This window comes from Mus caroli, chromosome 11 (assembly GCF_900094665.2).
Source record: "Mus caroli chromosome 11, CAROLI_EIJ_v1.1, whole genome shotgun sequence".
In the NCBI taxonomy this organism is placed as follows: Eukaryota; Metazoa; Chordata; class Mammalia; order Rodentia; family Muridae; genus Mus; species Mus caroli.
The window spans coordinates 101,919,322-101,942,869 of NC_034580.1; the positions used below are offsets into that span (position 1 = coordinate 101,919,322).

At 51.7% G+C, this 23,548-nt stretch overlaps 1 protein-coding gene across 3 annotated transcripts; it reads left to right on the forward strand.

Moving 5' to 3' along the window:
• The first annotated feature begins 755 nt into the window (after positions 1-755).
• Positions 756-22,853, forward strand: Kcnh6 (potassium voltage-gated channel subfamily H member 6). 3 transcript variants are annotated; one of them, XM_029483882.1, is made up of 14 exons: positions 804-879; positions 1,560-1,790; positions 6,745-6,906; positions 7,002-7,207; positions 9,837-10,262; positions 11,504-11,658; positions 11,818-11,903; positions 12,908-13,107; positions 13,280-13,532; positions 16,560-16,753; positions 18,656-18,740; positions 19,321-19,477; positions 20,157-20,337; positions 21,036-22,058. In XM_029483882.1, the coding sequence occupies exons 1-14, from the start codon at positions 804-806 to the stop codon at positions 21,315-21,317; spliced, it is 2,694 nt and encodes an 897-aa protein (XP_029339742.1). In that variant the 3' UTR covers positions 21,318-22,058. The 3 variants fall into 3 exon arrangements, 2 of the variants coding, with proteins under 2 accessions (XP_021033177.1, XP_029339742.1); XM_021177518.2 differs by having other exon boundaries at positions 756-879; positions 11,504-11,903; positions 21,036-22,853; XR_002379165.1 differs by having other exon boundaries at positions 11,504-11,903; positions 18,550-18,740; positions 21,036-21,317.
• The last annotated feature ends 695 nt before the right edge of the window (positions 22,854-23,548 follow it).

The following is a 23,548-nucleotide window of genomic DNA, read 5'->3' on the forward strand; positions in this document are numbered from 1 at the left end:
TCACTTTGAATGCTTGCTACTAAAATGTGGCTCAAAATTGGTCTTGGGACCCTCTCTGCAAAGTTCCAAGTCCGCCAAGGTGCTTAATGAACTGTGGCCCTTCTTTTCTCCTCGCAGAAAGCCCCCCCTTTTTTCCAATAAACTTCACCCCACCCCAATTTGCTTCTTCTAAGTGTGTTCATTTTTAATCAGTACACAGACACTTTTATCAGTGGTCACTTGCTAATAGGTGGGGGCCATTTGTGGACAAGAGGCCTAAGTGCCCCATCGCCACAGTCAGTCCCAGCGGTAAATCCCTGAAGACAGCCTTCAACAAAAGACTACCTGAAGCCCGTAACAACTTCTGCCCTCCTCTGCCTGGAAAACTACTTCAGTATCAAAAGGGATTCAAAGAGATGCTGAGGTCACTGTCTATTTGGACATGAGCAGAAGTTCTTTAGAGTATCCCAGGTTCAGGACCCCTGCCCCTCTCTCTAGGACTCAGAGCCCCTTATGGATCAGAATTTGCTCTTGTCCTGACCCCCAAGCCCAACCCCGCCTGCCTGTCACGTCCCTTGGCTTATTTCAGCACCACGACGCGGACAGCTCCCGGGCGCAAGCCTCGTGGAAGGAGGAGGAGCGCTGAACTGTGGGAGCGGGAGGACTAGAGAGGGCGGGGAGGGCAGACGCTGGAGGACGGGCGGGGCCCGATAGCCCTCCCCGGGGGCGGCGCCCACCCCAGCCCGACGCTGCTGAGCCCTAGGACTGACGAGACGCCAGGAGCCAGGGCACCGGTCACTCCCAGCAAGTGGTGTTACGGAAAGATGCCGGTCCGCAGGGGCCACGTTGCTCCTCAAAACACTTACTTGGACACCATCATCCGCAAGTTTGAGGGCCAGAGTAAGTGTGAGGTTTGGGGGTGTGGGGGACTCTCTGCAGTATGGGTTGGATGGCAGGAGCAGCCAAACTCTTCACTAACTTCTGATGGGGTAAAAGAAAAGGCAGGGCTGGGGGCTGGGGGGGGGGGTTAGATTCTGAATACAAAATCTTTCGTTTTGATGTCCCCAACACCTCCTCCATATGTTCTGTGTCTCGGCCATAATGCCACTCTTCTACCTGCTCACAGCAGTTTTCCTGGTGTTACAAACCCTGGCCTGCCCTCTCAGTCACTGCCCACTTACCCCTCCAGACCATTCATGCCTCTCCTAGAGGTTTGCCTGACTTCCTGCTTTTCACCCACAGTCCTGCTTTCTGGTCTGGACCCCGACTATTATTCCAGGAGTTCTGGGGTCTTCCTCCCACTCTACTGACCCTAGCCCCCAAGCTTGGTTCCCACACCCCTACTTTTCTGCTCCCTGCCTCCTTCATGTCCCTCTGTGCTCCCAGAAGGAATGACCTTTCCCCAGGACTCTGGGTCCTTCCACCCTCCCTTGCTCTGTCCTCCACCTCCCTCATTCTGGCCCCTGCCTGCTTCTGTGTATAAATCCCCTCCTCGGCTGCCACCGGTCCCTGTAATCTTTCTCTCCCAACTGTCCACTCCTGGCTGCCACGGTCTTCCTACCTTTTCCTTCCCACCCCAGGTCGTAAGTTCCTGATTGCCAATGCACAGATGGAGAACTGTGCCATCATCTACTGCAATGATGGCTTCTGCGAACTCTTCGGCTACTCCCGTGTGGAGGTGATGCAGCGACCCTGTACCTGTGACTTCCTTACTGGCCCGAACACTCCGAGCAGTGCTGTGTCCCGCCTGGCGCAGGCCCTGCTTGGGGCTGAAGAGTGCAAGGTGGACATCCTCTACTATCGCAAGGACGGTGAGACTCAGTTGGGCCAAGGGTCCTGTAGGCTACCTTTCTTGTCTATCATGGAGTGCCCTGGGGGAAGGGTCTGACCTAAGAGCCAAAGAGCCTGGACCACTTCTATCCCCACTCTGGGCCTTGGTTTCCTTATTATTAGAGAGAAGCAATGAGAATTGCATGTTATATCTTCTAAGGGACTTGAGGTTGGGCTGAGACAACTATTGGTACTGGTCTAGAACAGCCTCTTGCTCCACTTTCCCTCCCCCACCTCCCAGCTACCTACTCTGTCACTGCCAGCCCCAGCTGTCAAGGATGGAAATTAACCTTCCCTCATCTGCTCTGGGGATTAAGGGAGGAGTCAGCCCCCCAAGGTCTCTCTGGCTAGGCAGTGCGTGGGGGCTGCTGACTGGAAAGGAAGAGTGAATCTGGCTCACTTAGGTCCAGTGGTTTGGGAAGGTAGCCTTGGGTTTGCTGTCACCAGGTGGCTTACCAAGATGGACTTTGTGTTTTTTAAGTTCTGCCCGAGCCCTTGGAAAGCACAACAGAAACATAAGCTAGGGGCTGGGGGCCAAAAGCTCAGCATCCCTCGAATCTCCCTCAGCAGATGAGGGCGTGGAACTATAGTCAGAAACCGAGTCTCTTGGAAATCACCAGCATCTCCCCCAAACCGGTTCTGCATCAGAATTACCTGGGGCATGTTTTGCAAAACACACCTTCCCTAGAGAGAGGCTGACTCAGAAGGTGCAGGGTGAAGCCAGGCAGGTGTATCTGGGAAAAAAAATCCCCAGTGGTTCTGATTTTGCTGCCAATGTTAAAAGCCATTGGCTTAGATAACTCCCTTCATTTCACGGGTGTGGAAGGCCCTTCCCCAAGATCCCATTGCCAAGGCGCAACTGGAACCGAAGTCTCTCGAACTCTCTCTCAGAGATGTTTTTTGTTCAGAGTTATCCCAAGAAAGAAAGGACTTCAACTCTCTCCATGCTTGGAAGCAGGAATTTGGGGGGAAGAAACACCCAGAAGAGAGAAGTTGCCCCCTGGGAACCATCAGAAAGTACAAACAGGGCAGGCACCTCTAGATTGAAGTCAAGGGGTGCTAAGAGCCTAACTTCCAGAGGCTTGGTGTGTGCACGGGACATGACTGCATGCATATGTGTGTTCATATGTGTGTGTGTGTATATGCACATGTGTATGCATGCGTGTATACATGGATATGTGTGTATACATGTATGTACGTGTGTGCATGTGTGTATGCATGTGTATATGCAAGAATATGTGTATATGTGTGTGTGCATATGTGTGACTGTGTGTGTATTCATGTGTGTGCTTGTGTGTATGTGTTTACAGAATTCTGAGGGCTTCTCAACCCAAATCTTGGCCACACCCCTGGCTATCCTTTTCTGCTACTAGCCAAGTGAGTTGTAGGTGGGAAGTGCTGTGATAGAGGCAAAGAACAGGAGACCTGGAAAGCATCCAGCTTAGGTTGGCTGTACTCACAGGGTTAACAAAGTCAGAATATTTTTAAAAGCTGCGACTTCACCTCTTCACATCATTGCAAGGAAGAGGTGACAGTCAGGGGAGTGAGAAGGGTCCCAGAGGAACAAGATGGGACAGCAGGAAGTGGAGGTGCCAAGAGACTGGGTCCGTTTTGTTTCTTTCCTTGACCCTAGAGCTCTACGTGCACCTCAGAGAGTGAGGGACAAGCATGAGGTCCTGGACTTTCAGACCCTGTAGGTATCCAGACAAAAGGCAGCATTCAAGACTATCTTGGCCCCTCAGATCAAGACTCAGGTCTTCAGAAGTCTATCAAGGTTCGTTAGCTAACAGAAAGGACCCTGGGAACCTAGACTTGGAGACTGGCTCTGGGTGGGAAGATAAAATTTCCCACATATCTGGTGCTCCGCAGTTCCTCCTTGCACCATTCTGCCTTCAGGCCTTCCTTGTCCTGTTATCTAAGCCTCTGACCACCTGGACCATCCTAAATTAGCCTGAAACCAAGAAGATAGCCTACACTGCCCTGCAGTGCTCAGATAATTTATGTCCACATTAACAGTCTACTCTGACCATGTGATTTTTAAATATGATTTAAAAATCATATCCATATGATTGCACAGAAAGGTATCCTAGCGGTGATTTCTTCTTTCTTTCTCTGTGCCCCAACCTCTGACTCCAAGGCTGAGGGAAGGGGTTCTGAACACATCTCCAACTGGTTTATTTATAATCCACCCTTATTTTTGTTTTTTTGAGACAGGGTATCACTGTGTAGCCTTGGCTGTCCTGGAACTCACTCTGTAGACCAGGCTGGCCTCGAACTTGGAGATCAACTTACCTGTTTCCCAAGTGCTGGGATTAAAGGTGGGCCCCACCACCTCCTGGCTTCCTCTTTCCCTTTAAAAGGGTGATCTACTGAAAATTCTATCTCTATGTCCTAAGTCTATTCACAGAGCTACAGCTGTGTATCTCCATGGTCACCTCCCTGTCAGAAAACCCTGGAAATCAAAGCCTTTCCTCTGCTTCCCTTTGTCAGGAAAGGAAAAACCCTAAAGCTGAAGAAGGGAGGCCATGACCAGGCGAGAGCCAATAACTGTCTGCAGATCCATCACCCCTGCATCCGCCCTAACAGACACCTGCCAGAGGGTCTAGCCCTGCCTACCTTCACCAAGCCCTATAACTCTGATGAGCCCAAACCCCCAAGCTAGACTAGAGACTGGGTATTTTTCTAGTCTGTAGCTCCAGGTAAGAAGGCCAGGGCTCTCCCCACTCTCTCCCCGACCCTATGTTTTCCACACACTAACCTACAAATTTCAGGATGGCAAAGCCAAGAGCAGTGCAGCCACCCCTCGCCGTAGCAGCATCAGCTTGCAGCAGCAGTCTCCTAAGGGCTCTCAGCTCAGCGCTAAGCGAGGTGCACATAAAGAGACGGGGCAGGGCAAGGGGTGCGGCTTAGTGGTAAAGCATTTGTCTTGCACGCGTGGTATCCTGGGTTTCAACCGCAGACTCCTAAAAGGTAAAAGACAACAAGGAGGCCATGTTGAAGAGAGGGTAAGCGGTCAGGATGGGGAAGGGACATGAACTATGAGAAATAAGACTAGCATAGCCAAGGGGTGGAAGATCCGAAGGAAGTGGGGTAATCTAGGGGCCAGACAACTCCACTTAATCAGAGGAGTTTGTGTTGAGAGGAACGTCTTGGAGGAAGAATCAGGCAGAGACTGGCTCTTCCTCCAGGGACAGAGCAAAGACACTGGAACTTTGCCATTCCTCAATACAGACAAGGGCAATTCCCTCTTCCACTGAGCTAGTTACTTGTGGGCTCTGAGTCACAGGTAAGGTATAGGGAGAGAAATCACTCTGGCTTTTTGCAAATCCTCTCATCTGCTACCACTGGAGTGGTGGTTGGGACGAGGAAAACCACATGAGAACACTACCAGCTCCCCAGCTCTCGCTGATACAAGGGTCCATCCCAAGACTCTGCATCCATGGGGCACAACCAGTTGAAGATGGCCCTGGGAAGTCTCAGAGGCACAGGAAATCTGGAGCGCCTGCACTTCTGTCTGGTTCCACTCCTCACCTGGTATTAAGTTAATTCACCAGGGCCAGAGAGACAGAGAGCATAGTGTGATCTTAGGGACAGGAATGTCGCTGTGCCCCAAGCTGACCAGAGTCATTGTAGCACTATGAGCCCAGGAGTGGCTCAACAGGCAGGCAGTGTCTCTGGTGTGGATGTCTCCCCTGGGCCCAGGCACCAGCTGGCAGATGGCTGCCTGGTGCCTGGGAGTCCAGGAATCTGATCCTGATCCGGGCGATTCCTGCTCCCGGGAGGAACATGGGAAGGAAGACGGGGGTGGGGCACAGCTGCAACCCAGCGAGTGCTAAGTATGGGGTCTGATGAAAAGAAGTTCCGGAGGTCCCTACAGTGACAGTCCTCCTACACGGCTTGGATCCATTGTCCTTTCACAGTCACTGGGTTGGTTATCAATCCCTGGGAGAGGTGACACAGACCCAAACCTGCCCTCTGGAAAAGCAGCTTGGCTTTCTGATCTGCATGGTCACCTGAGCCTGCTGTCCCTGGAAATCCTGCCTTTTGGAACAGACACCTAACAATAGTTTGAGTTAATAGATATAGCACACCTAAAAGGGTGCCTGCTCACAGGCTGGACTGACACAGGCAGCATTTTGACTCATAATGATCTGCCTGCCAACGGTGAGACCCTAGAACAAGGTGACAATTAGTGTGGCCAGAGGCATAAGGTGCCAACAGTAGGATCTGGGATGCTAAGAGCTTTTATTTCCATGGCCTTCTCCCTCCCTCGTTAGCCCCCCCCCAGGTCACTACCCTATTTATCCGTTACTATTCCAGCTCTATATTCAAAAAAGAGACCTTTTCCTTTTTCCCACAACCTCTTATCTGCCGAGAGACTAGGGGTCCTCACCCCACATCCCCTGCCAGCTCCAACAAATCAGTTTCTCAGAACCTTCATTTGCCTGCTCCCAGAACCTCCTAAGGCCTAATGTGCCAACTGGCTCCATGCCCAGCACTTGATGTGTTCCTAGCAAGTTGCTTCCAACAGTAGGGGAAGCAGGCATCTTTGTGGGATGGCTATATGGGAGCTGAGCCCAGGGCCAGCCAGAGCTACAGGAGGATGGCATGCCCTCCCTCACCTCCCTACTTAATCCACCCCCATCTGCTAAGCCTTAATTACCACAGAAGCAAACCTCAGAGCTAAGCCCTGGACTGAGGGCTGAACAGGGGCTTGGACCTGATGCTACACTATCTCCTAATGAGCTGCTCTTCCCTGTGGAGGGTGGAGGGGACCCGCTGGACAGCTTTACCTACCCTCTGCCAAATAGCTCTGGTCGCTGTCCAGGCCTCTTCTCTCCACCCTTCCCTTGACCTTCACGCGGGTCCTTCCTTAGCCGCTGCAGGAGGGGCCTCCTCAGTGACTGACCCTTTCCCTGCCAATGGGGTTTGCAGCCTCCAGCTTCCGCTGCCTGGTGGATGTGGTCCCTGTGAAGAATGAGGATGGGGCTGTCATCATGTTCATCCTCAATTTCGAGGACCTGGCCCAGCTCCTGGCCAAGAGCAGCAGCCGCAGCCTGACCCAACGTTTGTTATCACACAGCTTCCTGGGCTCTGGTGAGTGTTGTCAGTGGGTAACAGTACTGAGGGTGGGGAGGGGATTCAAGACCACCCCCCATCCCTGGCTGCTCTGACCCTGAACCTGGTTTCAGAGGGCTCTCACAGCAGGCCAAGTGGACAGGGGCCTGGTCCAGGCAGGGGCAAGTACGGAACCGTCAGCCAGATCCCGCAGTTCACGCTCAGCTTTGTGGAGTTCAACCTGGAGAAGCACCGCTCAGGCTCCACCACAGAGATTGAGATCATCGCTCCCCACAAGGTGGTGGAGCGGACACAGAATGTCACTGAAAAGGTCACGCAGGTATGGGTCTGCAGGAGCGGGGTGAGGGTGGGCGTGGTCAGAACCCCTGGGTTCCTTGGACCTCAGCTCTTCTAAGGTCATAACTAAGAAGGGAGATATGACTTGTCCAACCTCTCCCTTCCCCGCCCCACCTCACATCTTGGTCTGAGTCCCCAGCCTCGTCTTCTATAGTTTGAGTCTGATTCTTAAGACCTGAAGGCCTGGCCTGAGGCCACAGCCCTGAGGCCTGAAATCAGCAGAGGTTGTGGTGAGCAAGGCCTGTGAGTACTTCCGAGGCCTGGAGATCCCAGAAGGATAGGGGGAGAAAACACACAGGCCACCTGGGGGCCAGTCTATGGTTCTGCAGTCACAAGGCAGGAGTGGTACAGAGGGTCAAGCCCACGCAAAGACGAGGAGAGGAAGGAGGGATGGGATGAGCCCTGCCCTGGTCCTGCTCCTTCCCTCTGCTTTTGGGATGATGGCCACTCCTCGAGTCGGTATGCAAACAGTACACCTGGCAGGAGTGGGGTAGTGTCAGTGTCTCTAGCTAACTTTGAACAATATCCTGGGGATCCATCTCTAAATGCCCCTCGTGTGCATCTTCTATTTGGTACATGTCCCTTATTGGGTCCTGGGTTACATCTGACCCCCACGGTCCCTTCTAAGGGGCTTGTTGGCCTGATTCTTCCAGGGGCAATTGTCTAGAACCCTGCTTGAGACTTGAGTCAACAGGATGCTGGCACTGGCTCACTATGTGACCTTGACAAAGGACACCCCTACCTTTGGGCCTCAGAGCTCTCATATGCAGGAAAGAGTTAGGCCAAATGGTCTCTGAGGACCCATTGACATTCAGTAGTGCCGGGCTCAGGTGACAGAAGGGGACTTTGTTAAGCCGTAGAGAAGAGCCTAGGACACAGATGAGCAAGGACTGCAGAGGGGACCATACAATCCATTTCCTGACCCTTCTCATCTGAAGCATAGCCAACGCCAGTACCAGCTATGGAGGAGACCATTTAGACTCACAGATAGGACCAAGAAGAGGCCTGGCAGGGAGAAGAGCTCTGGTATCCAGGGGTGTGGCACCATGACCTGCTACTTTGCATCTGAGTTCAACTACCAGGGATACTTTGGTGAGCCTTGGTTGAAAGCCCACATGGACCCAGAGCTGGCTGGGTGAGGGGACACAGGCTACTGAGCTGACTATGGAGACAGGGCTACATATAGGGGTAGAGAAAAAAAGATCCCTGAAAATAAGAGGGTCCAAGTCTATGTGGGACCCCAAGTGGGTCCCCGAGGAAGTAAAAGATGGGCAGAGGCTGGAAGCCGAGCAGGCAGAACACGGTGGCTCCCACTGAGGTGTCTGGTTGTCAAATCAGTACCATTTTAGTGGGAATCAGTCCTTAGATTGATTTCTTTCGTCCTGTGATTCCCATCTCCTGACTCTGTAAGATCAGAGCCTAGCATGGCTGGTCTCCTTATAACAGCAGTGATGATGGAAGAGACCGTGGGGATGGTCAACCCCACCTCCATCCCATCCTTACTGAGACAGTGTCAGTCAGACAGTGGAGAAAGGATGAGCTAGGACAGTGGTTCTCAACCTATGGGTTGCGACCCCTTGGGGGGCGTGTCACACATCAGATATCCTGCATGTCAAATATTCACCTTACGACTTATAACAGTCACAACATTACAGTTACGAAGTACTGACAAAAGGATTTTACAGTCGGGGGTCACCACAACACAGGGACCTGTATTCAAGAGGTGCAGCGTTAGGAAGGTTGCAGACCACTGCCCTAGAAGCAGGCAGATGCATCTTGTTTAACTACATTCCTATGCAGTCTGTTGTCCGTTTTACCCGTGAGGGAACAGGGGATCACAGGTTACTAGGCTTGCTTCGTTCGAGGCACTGAAGAAACAAATGGCAGCCCTGGATATTTAGCCTGGAGTCTGGCTTCAAAAACACCTGCCCTTCGTGATCCCCCAGCTGCTTTGCTTCGCGTTAGGCAGCTGGGAGTTGGTTTCTGTCTTAGCAACCGTCCATTGCTATAGTCTTGGAGGCACCGAGATGAGAAGAGGATGCTCCACAGACGGCAGTGACTCCTGTGTGATGGCGATTTGGCTCTTTCCATGGGATGCTCTGAGAGTTGCCCCAGGGAGGAACCTCGTTGGCCCTTAGGAATAAAGACTCTTCTGGAAGTGACTTGTTCCCATCAAGAATCCCAAACTTGGGTTGGGGAGTTAGCTCAATGGTAGAGAGCTTGTCTGCTCTGTGGAATAAGGCCCTAGCTTTAATCCTTAGCACTAAAACTAGAACAAGCAAACAAACAAGCAAGCAAACACTATTATAGACAACCAGCCCAGCAAGCTATCTCAACCCAGGGCTCCTTAAAACATACTCACCCGGCCTGGCCCTGCTCACCCCAAGAGGAGCTGTTTCTGGGAAAGCTTGTGAGCTATCAGGGATCAACCATGTGGCAGAGCCCCCTGCTCTCTCCCTCTGTCCTACCTCCTCCTGACATACCTGTCCCTCATGTGCCCTTCCTTTGTCCTTCTGCCTTTCATGACTGTGACAGTTCTCTGCAGTCCTCCCCATAGACCCATCTTCCTAGCAGTGGCTGTCCCCACTGACCACCCATGGCTTCCACCCCAGGTCCTGTCCCTGGGTGCAGATGTGCTGCCAGAGTACAAGCTGCAGGCACCGCGCATTCACCGAGGTACCATTCTGCACTACAGCCCCTTCAAGGCTGTATGGGACTGGCTCATCTTGCTCTTAGTCATCTATACAGCGGTCTTCACGCCCTACTCCGCTGCCTTTCTGCTCAGCGACCAGGACGAATCACAGCGTGGTACCTGTGGCTATACCTGCAGCCCGCTCACCGTGGTGGACCTCATCGTGGATATCATGTTTGTGGTGGATATTGTCATCAACTTCCGAACCACCTACGTCAACACTAATGATGAGGTGGTCAGCCACCCCCGACGAATCGCCGTCCACTATTTCAAGGGCTGGTTCCTCATTGACATGGTGGCTGCCATCCCTTTTGACTTGCTTATCTTCCGCACTGGCTCAGACGAGGTGAGCTTACGGGACCAGTGCCAGCAGCCATGCTGGCCCATCACTGATATAGACAGCAATTGGAAGCAGAGGGGCTTCAAACATCTGCCATCCCTAGCTATATGCCTCCAGACCTGGGGACCATCCCTCCACTCATTTCTCTTAGAAGGTCCAATTAGAGTATTAGGCTGCCAGTTGGTCTAGGATTCTGCCCTCTGTGGGATGCACATAGTATAATCCCAACCCCTTATGCTACCTTTGAAGCCATTGTCACCGTGGAGTTAGAAAGGGGATACACAGGCTGCATGCATATACACTTATGGATCCCTGCATCTCTTCTTGCTTCCGCCCTTCTCTAGCCCACTCTGCTTCCTGTGGGTGATGTGAGAATGTTTTGTGCTATTCTGCCTTCGGGGTTCCCAACCACTGTCACCCCTGCCTGCCTGTCCAACAGAAGTTATTACTCCCCCAACCTTCCCCTTGAACCATTCTCAAGCCTGCTCCTTTCCCCTCTGCTCTCGCTCTCACTGAGCTGTCTACACAGAGTAGACTTCATCCCTGCCTTGCCCCCAGGTTTTGTCCCCTCTACACAGGCAAGTCTCAGATCTCTTACCCAGCCCTGCCATTCCTCCCTCAGAACTTTCCATAGCCTTTGAAGTTAAAACCAAGATCTTCATGGATCCTCAGACCCACTGGGGCAGCCACACAAACACCTCCCCAGACTCCTTTCTCACTGTCACCTCCCACTCTTCAGGTGCAAGGATTAAGGTTAACCCATACCTCTGTGGTCCCGCACCTCCTCCCTCCTCCCTCCTCCCTCCTCCTTCCTCCCTTTTATGTGAGTATACTGTTGCTCTCTTCAGACACACCATTGCAGATGGTTGTGAGCCACCATGTGGTTGCTGGGAATTGAACTCGGGACCTTTGGAAGAGCAGTCAGTGCTCCTAACTGCTGAGCCATCTCTCCAGCCCCCTTCATTCTCAACGATGTACTCTATGCCATCTCTATGAAGCCTTCCCTGACCTGCTTCTGCAGACTTGATCTCTCCCTCCTTCTTGCTCCCATGGGGTTTCTCTCCTAGCGACCCGAACATTGCTCTACACTTTGCCTGAGAAGTCCTTGAGCTTCTTTCTTACATTTCACGGCCAAGTGCCTGCGGCTTTCCTGAGTGTTTGTGGGATGACTGTGTGATAACAAATAGAACAAACTTCAGCTTGAATATACCCTTTCGAGAGCTGACCCTGACTTTCTCTGCCCCTAGACCACCACCCTGATCGGGTTACTGAAGACGGCACGCCTCCTGCGGCTGGTGCGCGTGGCCCGGAAGCTGGACCGCTATTCTGAATACGGGGCCGCCGTACTCTTCCTGCTCATGTGTACTTTTGCGCTCATTGCGCACTGGCTGGCCTGTATCTGGTACGCCATCGGCAACGTGGAGCGGCCCTATTTGGAGCCCAAGATTGGTTGGCTGGACAGCCTGGGCGCACAGCTTGGCAAGCACTATAACGGCAGCGACCCAGCCTCGGGACCCTCTGTCCAGGACAAGTATGTCACCGCCCTCTACTTCACCTTCAGCAGCCTCACTAGTGTGGGCTTCGGCAATGTGTCACCCAACACCAACTCTGAGAAGGTCTTCTCTATCTGCGTCATGCTCATTGGCTGTGAGTGGGACATTGGGTTATACAGGGTACTTCCCCAAAATGGCGGCGTGCAGATTTGTGTATACGTGTGTACCACTCATATACAGATCTTAGCAGCTGTTTAGACATTGCTCTAGGACAGGTCATTTGCAGGACATAAAGGGCTCTTGTTTAAAAAAAATTTTTTTTTTAAATTTAGATGGTGGTATATGCCTTTAGTTCCAGCACTTGGGAGACAGAGACATGTGGATCTCTGAGTTCGAGGCCAGCCTGGTCTACAGAGCTAGTTCCAGGATAGCCAGGGCTACAGAGGGGCCTTGTCTCAAAAACAACAAACAAACAAACAACAAACAAACAAATGTAGATGGTAACAGGCCAGCCAACTCCTTTAAGCAAATCACAGAAGTTCAGGTCAAATTCTCTTAGGAGCCCAGTTTCCAGAGGAGAAGCCAAAGGTCTTAACCTGCTGGAGACCCACAGCTAGGAAGTCTCTAGCCCCAAGGTCAGCCCAGGGGTCGGCTAGAAGACTGAGAGCTCACAGTCTCTGCACAGAGCTTCCTGCCTTCCATAACACTTGCTTTCAGAACCCTAGAGATGGTGTGGAAATTTACACATTAGGTTGTCATGTTCAGAGTATTTAGAAAAACAAAAACAAGAAAAGGGGAGGGGAGGGGTGATAACGAGGGGGGTGGGGAGAGAGAGAGAGAGAGAGGGAGAGAGAGAGTTTTCCCTGTATTATATTTTTGCAACTTGAAGGCGCAAACAAATCTGGATCTGAAAACAAAGCAACACACCATCACCCTAGTTCTTTCCTCAAAAAAAGTCTAGCCTGTGAGTCCCGAAGAAGCCTGGGGGCACAGGCAGAGGGAGAAAGGCAGAAGGGCAGGTAGCCCAGGGGCTTTTGTCCCTTGTGTCCCATGTGCTATCACCATGGAAAGAGAGAGGCCCTTCCCTGGGGTCCTGTCGAGATTGGGAGGTCAGGAGTCACGGGGGAACTCCTCCTTCCCATCTCGCCCCGCCCCCAGCCCTTATGTACGCCAGCATCTTTGGCAACGTGTCGGCCATCATCCAGCGCCTGTACTCAGGCACGGCCCGCTACCACACTCAGATGCTGCGGGTCAAGGAGTTCATCCGCTTCCACCAGATCCCCAACCCACTGAGGCAGCGCCTGGAAGAGTATTTCCAGCACGCCTGGTCCTACACCAACGGCATCGACATGAACGCGGTGAGCCCTGCAGCCCTGATGGGGAGTGGGTGGGCCACCAGCTGCCCGACTCATGCCCTAGGGGAGATCCAGAGCCTGGTGCAGTGTGCCCCCGCTCCCCACCCTTCTACCCAAACACAACACCCACAGCCCCTGCTGCGCCCGGAGGGACTTGCCTACCCCCCACCCGCAGGTGCTGAAGGGCTTCCCTGAGTGCCTGCAGGCGGACATCTGCCTGCACCTGCACCGCGCTCTGCTGCAGCACTGCCCCGCCTTCCGCGGCGCCAGCAAGGGGTGCCTACGCGCGCTCGCCGTCAAGTTCAAGACCACGCACGCGCCGCCTGGGGACACGCTGGTGCACCTGGGTGACGTGCTTTCCACTCTCTACTTCATCTCCCGCGGCTCCATCGAGATCCTGCGCGATGACGTGGTCGTGGCCATTCTAGGTGGGTCAGGTAGGGCTGACGAAGGGGCTTGAGGCTGGAGAGGCCCTACTGGGTCGCCTTCTTCCTAATGAGTATCCCTAACAACGGTGTTGCTCCTGTTGCTCCGATTCCTGGATGTTGCCAGGTAGTGGTGGCTCTTATCTTCAGTCCCAGCACTCGGCTGGCTGATTTCTCTACAGAGCGAGTTCTAGGACAACCAGAGCTACATAGAGAAACCCTTTTTTGAAAAGCAAAACAAAACAACAACAACAGTAAAGATTTTTTAAAAAGATAAATATTAAGTTATTCATTGGGCAGGGACACCACACAGAACGCTGTGACTTCGGAGGTTACAGAACAACTTGTCTGTCCCTTCCACCTTGCAGATTCTGGCAATCGCACTAGGTTGTCAGAGTTATAATCCCTTCTTTAATTTACAGAGTCTTGCTGGCCTCAGAGAGTTTTAAACCCACCTCAAAGAATCCTTAATCCAGCTCTCTGCCTGTCATGTGACCTTCAGCAAGTCACTTGACTTCAAGTCTTCTCTTCTATTTGCATCTTCCTAGCCCTTGACCCCAAGTCTCCATCTCTAACTTCAGTCATGTTGGTGGTGCCTGATCTCCATGATGGGGTTCTCTCCCAGCCTGCTCTGCCCACCTTTCTCCATTACCCTGCCCTCAGTGCCTGGTCACCCGTGGCGGCTGGCTTTCTGCTTTCTTCTCACTTCACAGCCTCACCCGGGCCAGCCCCTTGATCCTATAGCCTGAGCCACAAGGGTCCCCAGAGATGTGTCCTAGCCCCCATTTCTCCTTAGAGCAAAACAGACAGACAGCTGGGAATGTGGCCCAGTTGGTACAGTGCTTGTCTAAGATGCTCCATTCATCAGTCATGGCGAGATACACTCGAAGCTAGCCTGGGCTCTAAGAGAGCCTGTCAAAATAGATAGGTAGGCAAATGGATGGATGGATGGACGGACAGACGGACAGACAGATGGACTGATTGATTTTAAAAAGCCAAACCAAGTACAACAGATTCCAACTTGACACCATCACTTTCCCTCAAAAGCAGCCTTGTCCCCTGTCCTTCCACTGTCTGGGCTGAAGCCAACCACAGGAACAGCCTGCCAGTTTCCTGTCCTCTGCCCCCATCCAATCATGTGCAGAGTGTTGTTTCCTTTATTGATAGTTATGCTTTCTGTACCAGCCTCCACTGGTCTGGCCCTCCTGGGCAGGTGTCAGGAGCTCCCTTCCCGAGGCCTCGCATCAGGCACATCCTCAGTACTTCAGCCTCTCGACAGCCAAGGGTTACACATCTGCACAGATTCCTTGTCCACTCAGAACCCTTTGCTAGGTCCCTATGGGACAAAGGCAAACCCATGGTTCCACCCAATCGAGTCACCCTGTGAGTCCTGTCTCTGTCCCCTGGTACTCCGTGCCCAAGCTAGACAACTATTTCTCGTCACCCCGTGACTCCGCTCTTCTGTCACACTGCCATTCTGTCTCCAGAACCCATCCTGCCCCTGTCAAGGCAGATGCAGTCATTCTCCAGGCTGACCTACAGCATGGGCTCCCCTGAGAGTCCCTTCTCCCAAGCCACGTTACAAATGCCACCCACAGGGGACAGATAATTAATATGAATAATTAAGAAGCTGGTCCAATTTAAATTCCAGTGAGAGACAAGAAATCCTCTCATCTTGTCCTGAGTAGAAATAGACATTAGATCATAATTTTTCATGTGTTAAAAAGCGAAGGTCGATATCACATTACCTAGAAGATATCAATGTCAAGTTCAGAATGTCACGTGTGACCCTGGCAAGTCTCTTCTTTCTCTGAGCCTCAGCCCCTTCCTGTCCAGGAATGATTTTCCATCTTGTTCTCCTGGTGACATGTGCCTATCCCCCATCTAACTCTGTGCTGAACTATTAGTGTCCCTTGTACAGTGTCACAAAGGCTGGGCTTTCCTGGGGGCAGGAAGAATCAAAGAAACCATAGTCTGTGGCACTTGTGATTCTGGCCTCTTTTCCCCCAGCCTTGGCTATACAGGTCCTTTCCTCCTGGGGGTCTTGTGCTTCTCTTGGAATTTTATTCCTTCTGAAAGCCCTGCCTCCCTGCTCTCCTTGATCCCCTCATGGCCCAGAGCTCTTGGTTGCATCTGCTTCTAAGATACATTATTCTGTAACCTTGACAACCCAAGTACCTGCCTATTAGGGATTTAAGGGACTCCTTGTGGGAGAGTCTCTTACTCATGTTTATATCCTAGTGCCAGCATAGCTCCTGGCTCTGCAAGGACCTAGTGCTTACATCAGCTAACTTGGCTGTCTACCCTGTGTCTACCCTGTGACCTCCATCTCTCCTTGTGTCATGCATTGACCTACGCTGGGGGCTCTGGCTTAGAGGGATACTATCTCAAACATCACCACCTCTGCCCCTGCAAACAGTCCAGTGGAGTAGGTGACATTGTTATACCCATCTGAGGGTCGAAGACACTCACAGACAGGGAGGTAGCTTCCCAGGGTTGCTCTGCCAGGGGCACGCTGGTTCCATGTTTGTACAATGGAGAGTAAGGAGACCAAGAAACAGAAACTCCGGGTCTTACCCGGGGAAGCTGGGAGCTTTAGTCCTTGGGTTCTCTATCCCCTGCTCCATAGTGTCAGTGGGTCAAGGGGAGCAGAAGGAAATTGAGCAAGGGACTTCTAGTGCCCCTGACTGCCTACTGTCCCCTGGCCAGAATGGAAACTGTACTGAAGGGTGTAGGCAAACCAAAGGGCATTCTGGTGGGAGGTGGTTCTGAGAGGCTAAGACAAAAAGAGAACCTATGTTGTCGGGACAGAAGCAGCTCTGGGGGAATTTTTGTGGAACTGATGACTGGCCTCCCTCATCATGCCAGCACATGCAGTCCTGTCCTCAGACTCCCTCAGCACCAGGCCCCAGCTCAGTGGGATCTCTGAGGTGGGAGGTAGGAAGATCAATCATAGTCAATGGGGCCCCAAGAGAAGGTCTTCATAAGGAAGCCAGACCCCGGAGGGACCACCATCCTTCTGGCTGGCAGGGAAGAATGACATCTTTGGGGAGCCTGCCAGTCTCCATGCCAGACCAGGCAAATCAAGCGCCGATGTGCGTGCCCTGACCTACTGCGACCTGCACAAGATCCATCGAGCAGACCTGCTGGAGGTGCTGGACATGTACCCCGCCTTTGCAGACACCTTCTGGAATAAGCTAGAGGTCACCTTCAACCTGCGGGACGTGAGTCTGGGCTTGTGGGGCTGGGGTAGCGGTGGTTCACAGAGAGCTGGTTGTGGGTAGCACCCAGGCAGCCTGCTAAGGACTTGTTTTGCCTGGCCTAAGGGACTCATCTGACCACTGCCTCTTCCCTTCAACTCCTCGTGCATCCTTTGCTGAGATACTTCTGTACCCACTATGCACAAACACACCACTAACTATAGCGATGGCTCCCATTTAATGAGCAGCTACTGCGAGCTAAATCCTGGCCTTCTCTTAGGTTGTTTTAGACCTGCCCTTGCGTGGGATTTTCTTATCGCCATTATCTAAATGAATAAACTGAGCACCGGAGAGGGTAAGTTAATTGGCCAGAGCCATATGGCTAGTAAAAGGCTGAGCCAAAACGTGGATTCAAATTGTCTGGCCTTAAAATGCAGGCTTTCCCATCACACGGCACTAAGCTAAAAAGATGGGATCTGACCCCAGAGGACTCATGGTGCCAGGCATGGGGGTGCAACTGTCTCTTAAGCTTATTACTCAGCAGTCCAGGAGAAATAAAACACCGCTCATTTAAAGAGGCAAAAAGGCCACAAGGGCACGTAAGAGCCAATTTCCGGGGTACTCCAATGTCCTGGGGTTACTATCGCTGTGATAAAACACCATGACCAAAAACAAGTTGGGGAGAAAAGGGTTTATTTCATTACTGCATGTAGTCCATCATCCAAGAAAGTCAGGGCAGGAACTTAAGGCAGGAACCTAGAATCAGGAGCAGATGCGGAGGCCATGGGGGATGCTACTTGCTCCCTGGTTCACATGACTTGCTCAGCCTGCTTTCATATAGCACCCAGGACCACCAGCCCAGCGGTGGCTCCCCCTGCCGTGAGCTGGGTCCTCCCATGTCAACCAGGAAAACATGCCATAGGCTTTCCCTCGGTCCATCTGACGGCGGGGGGCGCTTTTTCTCAGTTGAGTTTCCCTCTTCCCAGATGACGTTAGCTTGTGACAAGTTGAGGTGAAACTAGCTATCACGTCAAGTTTGCCAAGGAGGGTGGACATTACATGTTCAATGGAAATTCAGAGGTCTTCCTGGAGGAAGAGTCTGAAATCAACCAGTAAGAAAGACAGGGAGACACTGAGCCTTGGCCCCTGTCCCTCAGCTTCCAGAGAAGTGCTCTCACAGCTTAGGTGGCATACGGCTTCTAGACTGTGGTGCCAAGGTTGATCTTCTTACTGTGATTGTCCCCCCCCACCCCATGCTGTTGCCTCTGTGACTCTCTGTTCTCTTCTTGAACTGCATAAGAGGTCCCCCTCAAAGCACCCTGTTTTGTTGGACTAGCTATTGGGAGCCAGCTGGTAGCCTTTGTGTCCAATGGATGGACACTCGGGTAGAAGGGATATGGTTTTCATGGTCTTAATTAGCCAGAGTCAACTGAAACCCCACAGTGCCCTCGAGTCTCGTGGTACCAGAAAGGTTGTAGCCAAAAATGCTACCATGGGCAGCACTCGAGTGGGCTGAAGATTCCAGTGCCAGTGGTCACCAAGAGACGCTTCTTACCGACTGTCCCATGCTGCGGTGTGGGCCACCAGGACAATAGAGAAAAGGCAGGCAGGGAGGATCCCGTCTGCCATGCACCCTCAAGGCTTGCTGCTCTTAAATCCGCCTCCAAAGACTTTCCTGGGGGGTTCTACTTGGTTACGTGGGCTAAGTTCATCACCTCCAGGCCTGTTGACCTGCCTGCAAGTCTCTTAGGAGAGAGCCTGCAGGAAGCTTGCAAGTTTCCCTGGGGTGTCTACATGCCTGTTTTTACTTTCTCACTCAGCCGGTGACAAGGGTCACAGAGGGAACCTTGGGGACAGGGAGGAACAAAGAAAGAGACCCTGTCCCAGCCCTGGTCCCTGTCACTTGTTGCTCTTGTTCCCTACAAGGCAGATGGGGGTCTCCACTCAACACCCCGACAGGCCCCAGGCAACCAAGACCCCCAAGGCTTCTTCCTCAATGACAGCCAATCAGGTGAGTCCAGCCAGCCCCTACCCAGGGGTCTTGTCCAGCCTTTAGCCCCTTCTAGTGTCCCCACTATTCTGAGTCTCCTTGAAGAGGGTGTGTCAGCCACTAGGTGATAAGGAAAAATTCTTCCTTGGGCAAAGAGATAGTAGCTTTTATCTTTTTCTCCAACCCTGCTGGCCTGTGTCCTATGAATCAGAGAGGGGAGCTCATTAGCTGCTGGGTGCTTCTTTCAGGGGTGGGTACTAGCCAAGTGCCTGAGGTCCTGTATCAAGGTACTAGTTGCTGGGTGCTTCTTTCAGGGGTGGNTACTAACCAAGTGCCTGAGGTCCTGTATCAAGGTACTAGTTGCTGGGTGCTTCTTTCAGGGGTGGGTACTAACCAAGTGCCTGAGGTCCTGTATCAAGGTACTAGTTGCTGGGTGCTTCTTTTGAGGGTGGTACTAGCCAAGTGCCTGAGGTCCTGTATCAAGGTACTAGTTGCTGGGTGCTTCTTTCGGGGGTGGGTACTAACCAAGTGCCTGAGGTTCTGTATCAAGATACCGGGAGATTCCTGTCCCTCTCCAGACTTGTCCCCTTCCTTCCTGAAGGTGCTGCCCCTTCCCTGAGCATTTCAGACACATCTGGGCTTTGGCCTGAATTGCTACAGCAAATACCCCCAAGTCCTCCAAACCCACGAGAGAACCTGGATTGCTGGCCTCGGGAGCTAGGCTTTAAGTTAGAACAGCTCCAAGCCCAGATGAACAGGTGAGAACCGCCCCCCTGGCAAGGGTGGGGTGCTGCAAGGGAGTCACCTGGGTGTGGGCGCCACCTCCTGGTAGCATAGGGGCATCGCTGGGTGCCTGGCTGGGTTTTAGAATAGGATCCATTAGTAAGTTTCTAATTCTGTGTCACTAAGCGTAACACCTAGCATGGCTTCCCCCAGCAAACTCTAGGACATACTAAGGAAGCTTCTTGGGGGGAGGGGGGAAGAGAAATATATCCATGTGCAGGAACAAATTTCAGAGGTTCTTGGAAAGATGGATTGCCTGTGGATGGCATAGGGAAGGCTTGAAGGCAAGGAGGGTTCAAATCATAGCTGTGTAGCTCATAAGTTAGAATGTGAGCAAGCTCTGAGCTTTACAGCTTGGTGCCTCAGTTTCACCATACTATAAAATGGGTACAATTAGAAACTACCTACTTTAAAGCTTCATTAAGACTGAATGTGGTATGTACCATGCCTACCCCCTGGTCATGAAAGATAGTATGTGCTAAGGGGAATTTTGGCAAAGGCTGTATGGATCCTAGTGGGAAAAATTGCTTCAGGCAGGCCCCAGGCTACCATTTCACTCGACAGGAAGAGGTCGGGTCACAAAAGTGGGAGGTATCTTTGACATCTGAGCTGCTCCCAGAACCCTGACTTTGACCATGGCGCTTTGTCTGGCAGACTGGAGTCCCGAGTGTCGTCAGACCTCAGCCGCATCCTACAGCTACTTCAGCATCCACAGGGCCACCCCAGCTACATCTTGGGGGCCCCTGCCTCCAGTGACCTGGCCTTGTTTCCTGAAACTTCAGTGACTCAGAGTTCAGAGTCTATGCTTCTGGTGGGACATCTGCCCTCTGCACAGGTGAGGGGATCCCAGGGTCTCCCTGAAGGCAGCTGCCCGATTCCCTGATGCTCAGCCTCAGGGTGTCTGTGGCAGGATGAGAATCTGTGTCTTCTGCTGCCCAGTTTATGCGTGACATCGCCTAACCGGAGCAGCCTAGACAGGTGCTGGCAGAGCCCTCACAGTGATCACAGACTCCACAGCTTGGGGAGATCTAACAGGACCCTCAGGAGGAACAGGTGGAGCTCTTTCCGGTTCCCATCCCAGAGGTCAAAGTGGATCAATATCCAGCTTAGGGGCTGGGACAGATGGCTCAGTTGGGAACGGGCTTGCCATGCAAGTGTGAGGACCTGGGTTCGCCCCCCACCACCCATGTTAAAAGCTGGGCATGGGAGTGTACACTTGTCATTTCAAGGCTTGGGGTGGGGGGGGCGGGTAAAGACAAGTGGATCCCTAGGGTCCACTGGCCAGCCAGTCTAGTCTAATTGACAAGCCCTAGGTCACAAAAGCAAGACAGACATCTCCTAATCAACAATATCTGAGACTGATCTCTGGCTTCCACATGTCCGTGACTTATGTATGCATGCACTGGTGCACACACATGCACAACACACACACACACACACACACCCCACAATGAGAAAATATCCAGCCCGACCTGGAGATAGGGGTGGGACTCCATACACAATATACCCTCTTTCCTTTTGCCTTTCTCCCAGACCCTAAGCTATGGTGACTTGGACAAACATATCCGGACGCCCAGGAATTTCTCCCCCAGGATACCTCACGTGGCCGTGGCAATGGACAAATCTCTGGTGCCATCCTTAGAACAAGAGCAGCTGGAGGGGCTCCTGTCACCTCTGGCCTCACCTCTGTGTCCCCTGGAAGTACAGGGACTGGGTGGCCCCCACTTTTCCTCCCTCCCTGAACACCTCAGCTCTGTTCCCAAGCAGCTGGAGTTCCAGAGACACGGTTCAGATCCTGGATTCACAAGGAGTTAGGCCCTTTAGACCCTGGGATAAAAGCTACTGTGAGGGAATGTAAATACAGTGAGGTGAGAGTTAAGCCCCCTTCCATGGAGGGCCAGACAGCTCTCCCATAAAACTCTGAAAACCATTTTCTCTGAAAAACTGCAGACTGCTGAACCAGGTGACCAGGATAGCCTGAGCAGAGAGGCCCAGGGCTTGGCCCAGCCTCCCTGGGAGTCCCTATAGTCAGCAAGCCAGGCAGAGGGCTGCTCAGGGGTAGCTCACAGGATGCAAGAGTCAGTGGAGAAGAGAGATGCTTCGGGTCTTCGGGAGATTCTTGCTTGGGGCCACACATGATCAGAACCACCCTCTGCCTCAAAAGCTCAGACCCAAGGCCAGGGTTGACCAGATCTTTACCAAAAGCCTCTAATATGGCTGGAATTAGAGGATTCCTCTGTGGTGGACATAAAAGAAAGAGCTGCAGCCCTCAGCCCCTCAGCCCCTCAGCCCCCGAGAGTCCCATAATGATATCTGGGACATGCAGTATCACATAGCTAATAAAGCCTTGAATATTTCATGTTGGGCTAGATGTGTAACCTTCCTGACCGCCCTCAGGTCCGTGCCTATGCTGGGACCTTCTCCAAACCCTTCCCGCACCCAGCCTGTTGGAGACCTGAAGGTGTCTCAGCTGGGAGCAGGGGCTCCACAGCCTGAAGCTGTTTCCAGCTGAAGGGAAACAGACTCAGCCTCCTAAGTGTCCACAGAGAATCCATGGCCAGAGATGGTGTTTGTCCGGCCCTCCACCATCCTCTCCTGCACATGGTTGTCCTTCTAACCCTTAGAATAGCCTTAGGAAGTTGGTTTTACTGTCCTCATATGAAAGGTCTTGGGTCAGTAGCAGAGAGACTATGGCACTTACCAAGAGTGTGAGCAGGTCTTCCGGGCATTCCAGTATTTGCTTTCTGCTCTGGTGATGTGTTCCAGTTAGAAAAACATGTGTGCTCCCATATGTAAATGACATTTCAATAAAAAGTTAAACTCAACACACTAGAAAAAGGAGAACACAGTTTCACCCCACACCACCTCGCTTGAGAGACCTGTTAAAACATCGTTGCTTTTCAGATAATTCTAATCTGGCCTCCTCAGCCCATTTTTTCCTTCCTTTTGCAATTTCTATTTGATGCCTCGGAGTCTGTTAGTGAGTTTACGAGCACACATTCGCAAGTGTTTATACAAACTAAAATGTTAAAGTTAACTTTTCTGCTGGGTGTGATGGCGCACGCCTTTAATCTCAGCACTCAGGAGGCAGAGGCAGGTGGATTTCTGAGTTCGAGGCCAGCCTGGTCTACAAAGTGAGTTCCAGGACAGCCAGAGCTATACAGAGAAACCCTGTCTCAAAAAAACAAAACAAAAAAGACCTGTTCCATAAAATAGATAGCTAGACCTCTGCTAAGATCGTACTGCAAGACCATTATTAACCCACTGAAAAATCAGAAATGATGTAACCAATAGAAAACTATGGGCCAAATTTCCTGATACACACAGAAACAAAACGTTTCAATAAAATACACACCTAGTTATCCAGTTAATTTTCTTTTAACTTTTATTATTTTGAAACAGATTCTCAACTAGCCCAGGCTGCCTCTAATTGGCTCTGTAGCCCAGGATAAGAGTGATTTTCTGGTTCTCCTGACTCTACCTTCCAAGAACTGGATTAGAGGTGTGTTAACACCATGCCTAGGCTCTATGTAAAAATAAAAGTGGCCATTAATAAAAGATGGTTGATAAGTGTATACTATTGTCCCTCAAGGCTTCCAAGTGTTTGTTTCCATTAAAATCACATCCATTAAAAATTGTATTTTACGGGCTGGAGAGGTAGTATAGCCCTAAGGGCACTGGATGCTCTTGCAGCAGACCTGGGTTGGATTCCTGGCGTTCACATGGTGTCTCACAACCATCTGTAACTCCAGTTCCAGGGGATTGGATGCCTCTTCTGACCTCCGTGGGCAACTGTTCACATGTAGTACACTTACATATACTCGGGCACATACAAATACACGTAAAATTAACGTGTTTTAAAATACTGCCTAACAATTCAATACAACCTCTTTCAGTATCGTTGAAAGAACTTACATTTATATTGGTGTACCTAGATCCAGGTTTTTCTGCATTTCAAACTCAGGGCATATAAACATTTAAAGTTGGATTACCATTTAGCTTCTGAACACCCCAGAGGAGGAAGGTAAGTGACTAGTAGCCAGGTC

Bases quoted from the DNA above. Each gene is read 5' to 3' on its own strand.
- Kcnh6 (XM_021177518.2), top strand. From the start codon at position 804: ATGCCGGTCCGCAGGGGCCACGTTGCTCCTCAAAACACTTACTTGGAC. The intron at 6,907-7,001 runs GTGAGTGTTGTC...ACCTGGTTTCAG, and splicing joins ACACAGCTTCCTGGGCTCTG to AGGGCTCTCACAGCAGGCCA. The intron at 18,741-19,320 runs GTGAGTCCAGCC...TCCTTCCTGAAG, and splicing joins CCTCAATGACAGCCAATCAG to GTGCTGCCCCTTCCCTGAGC.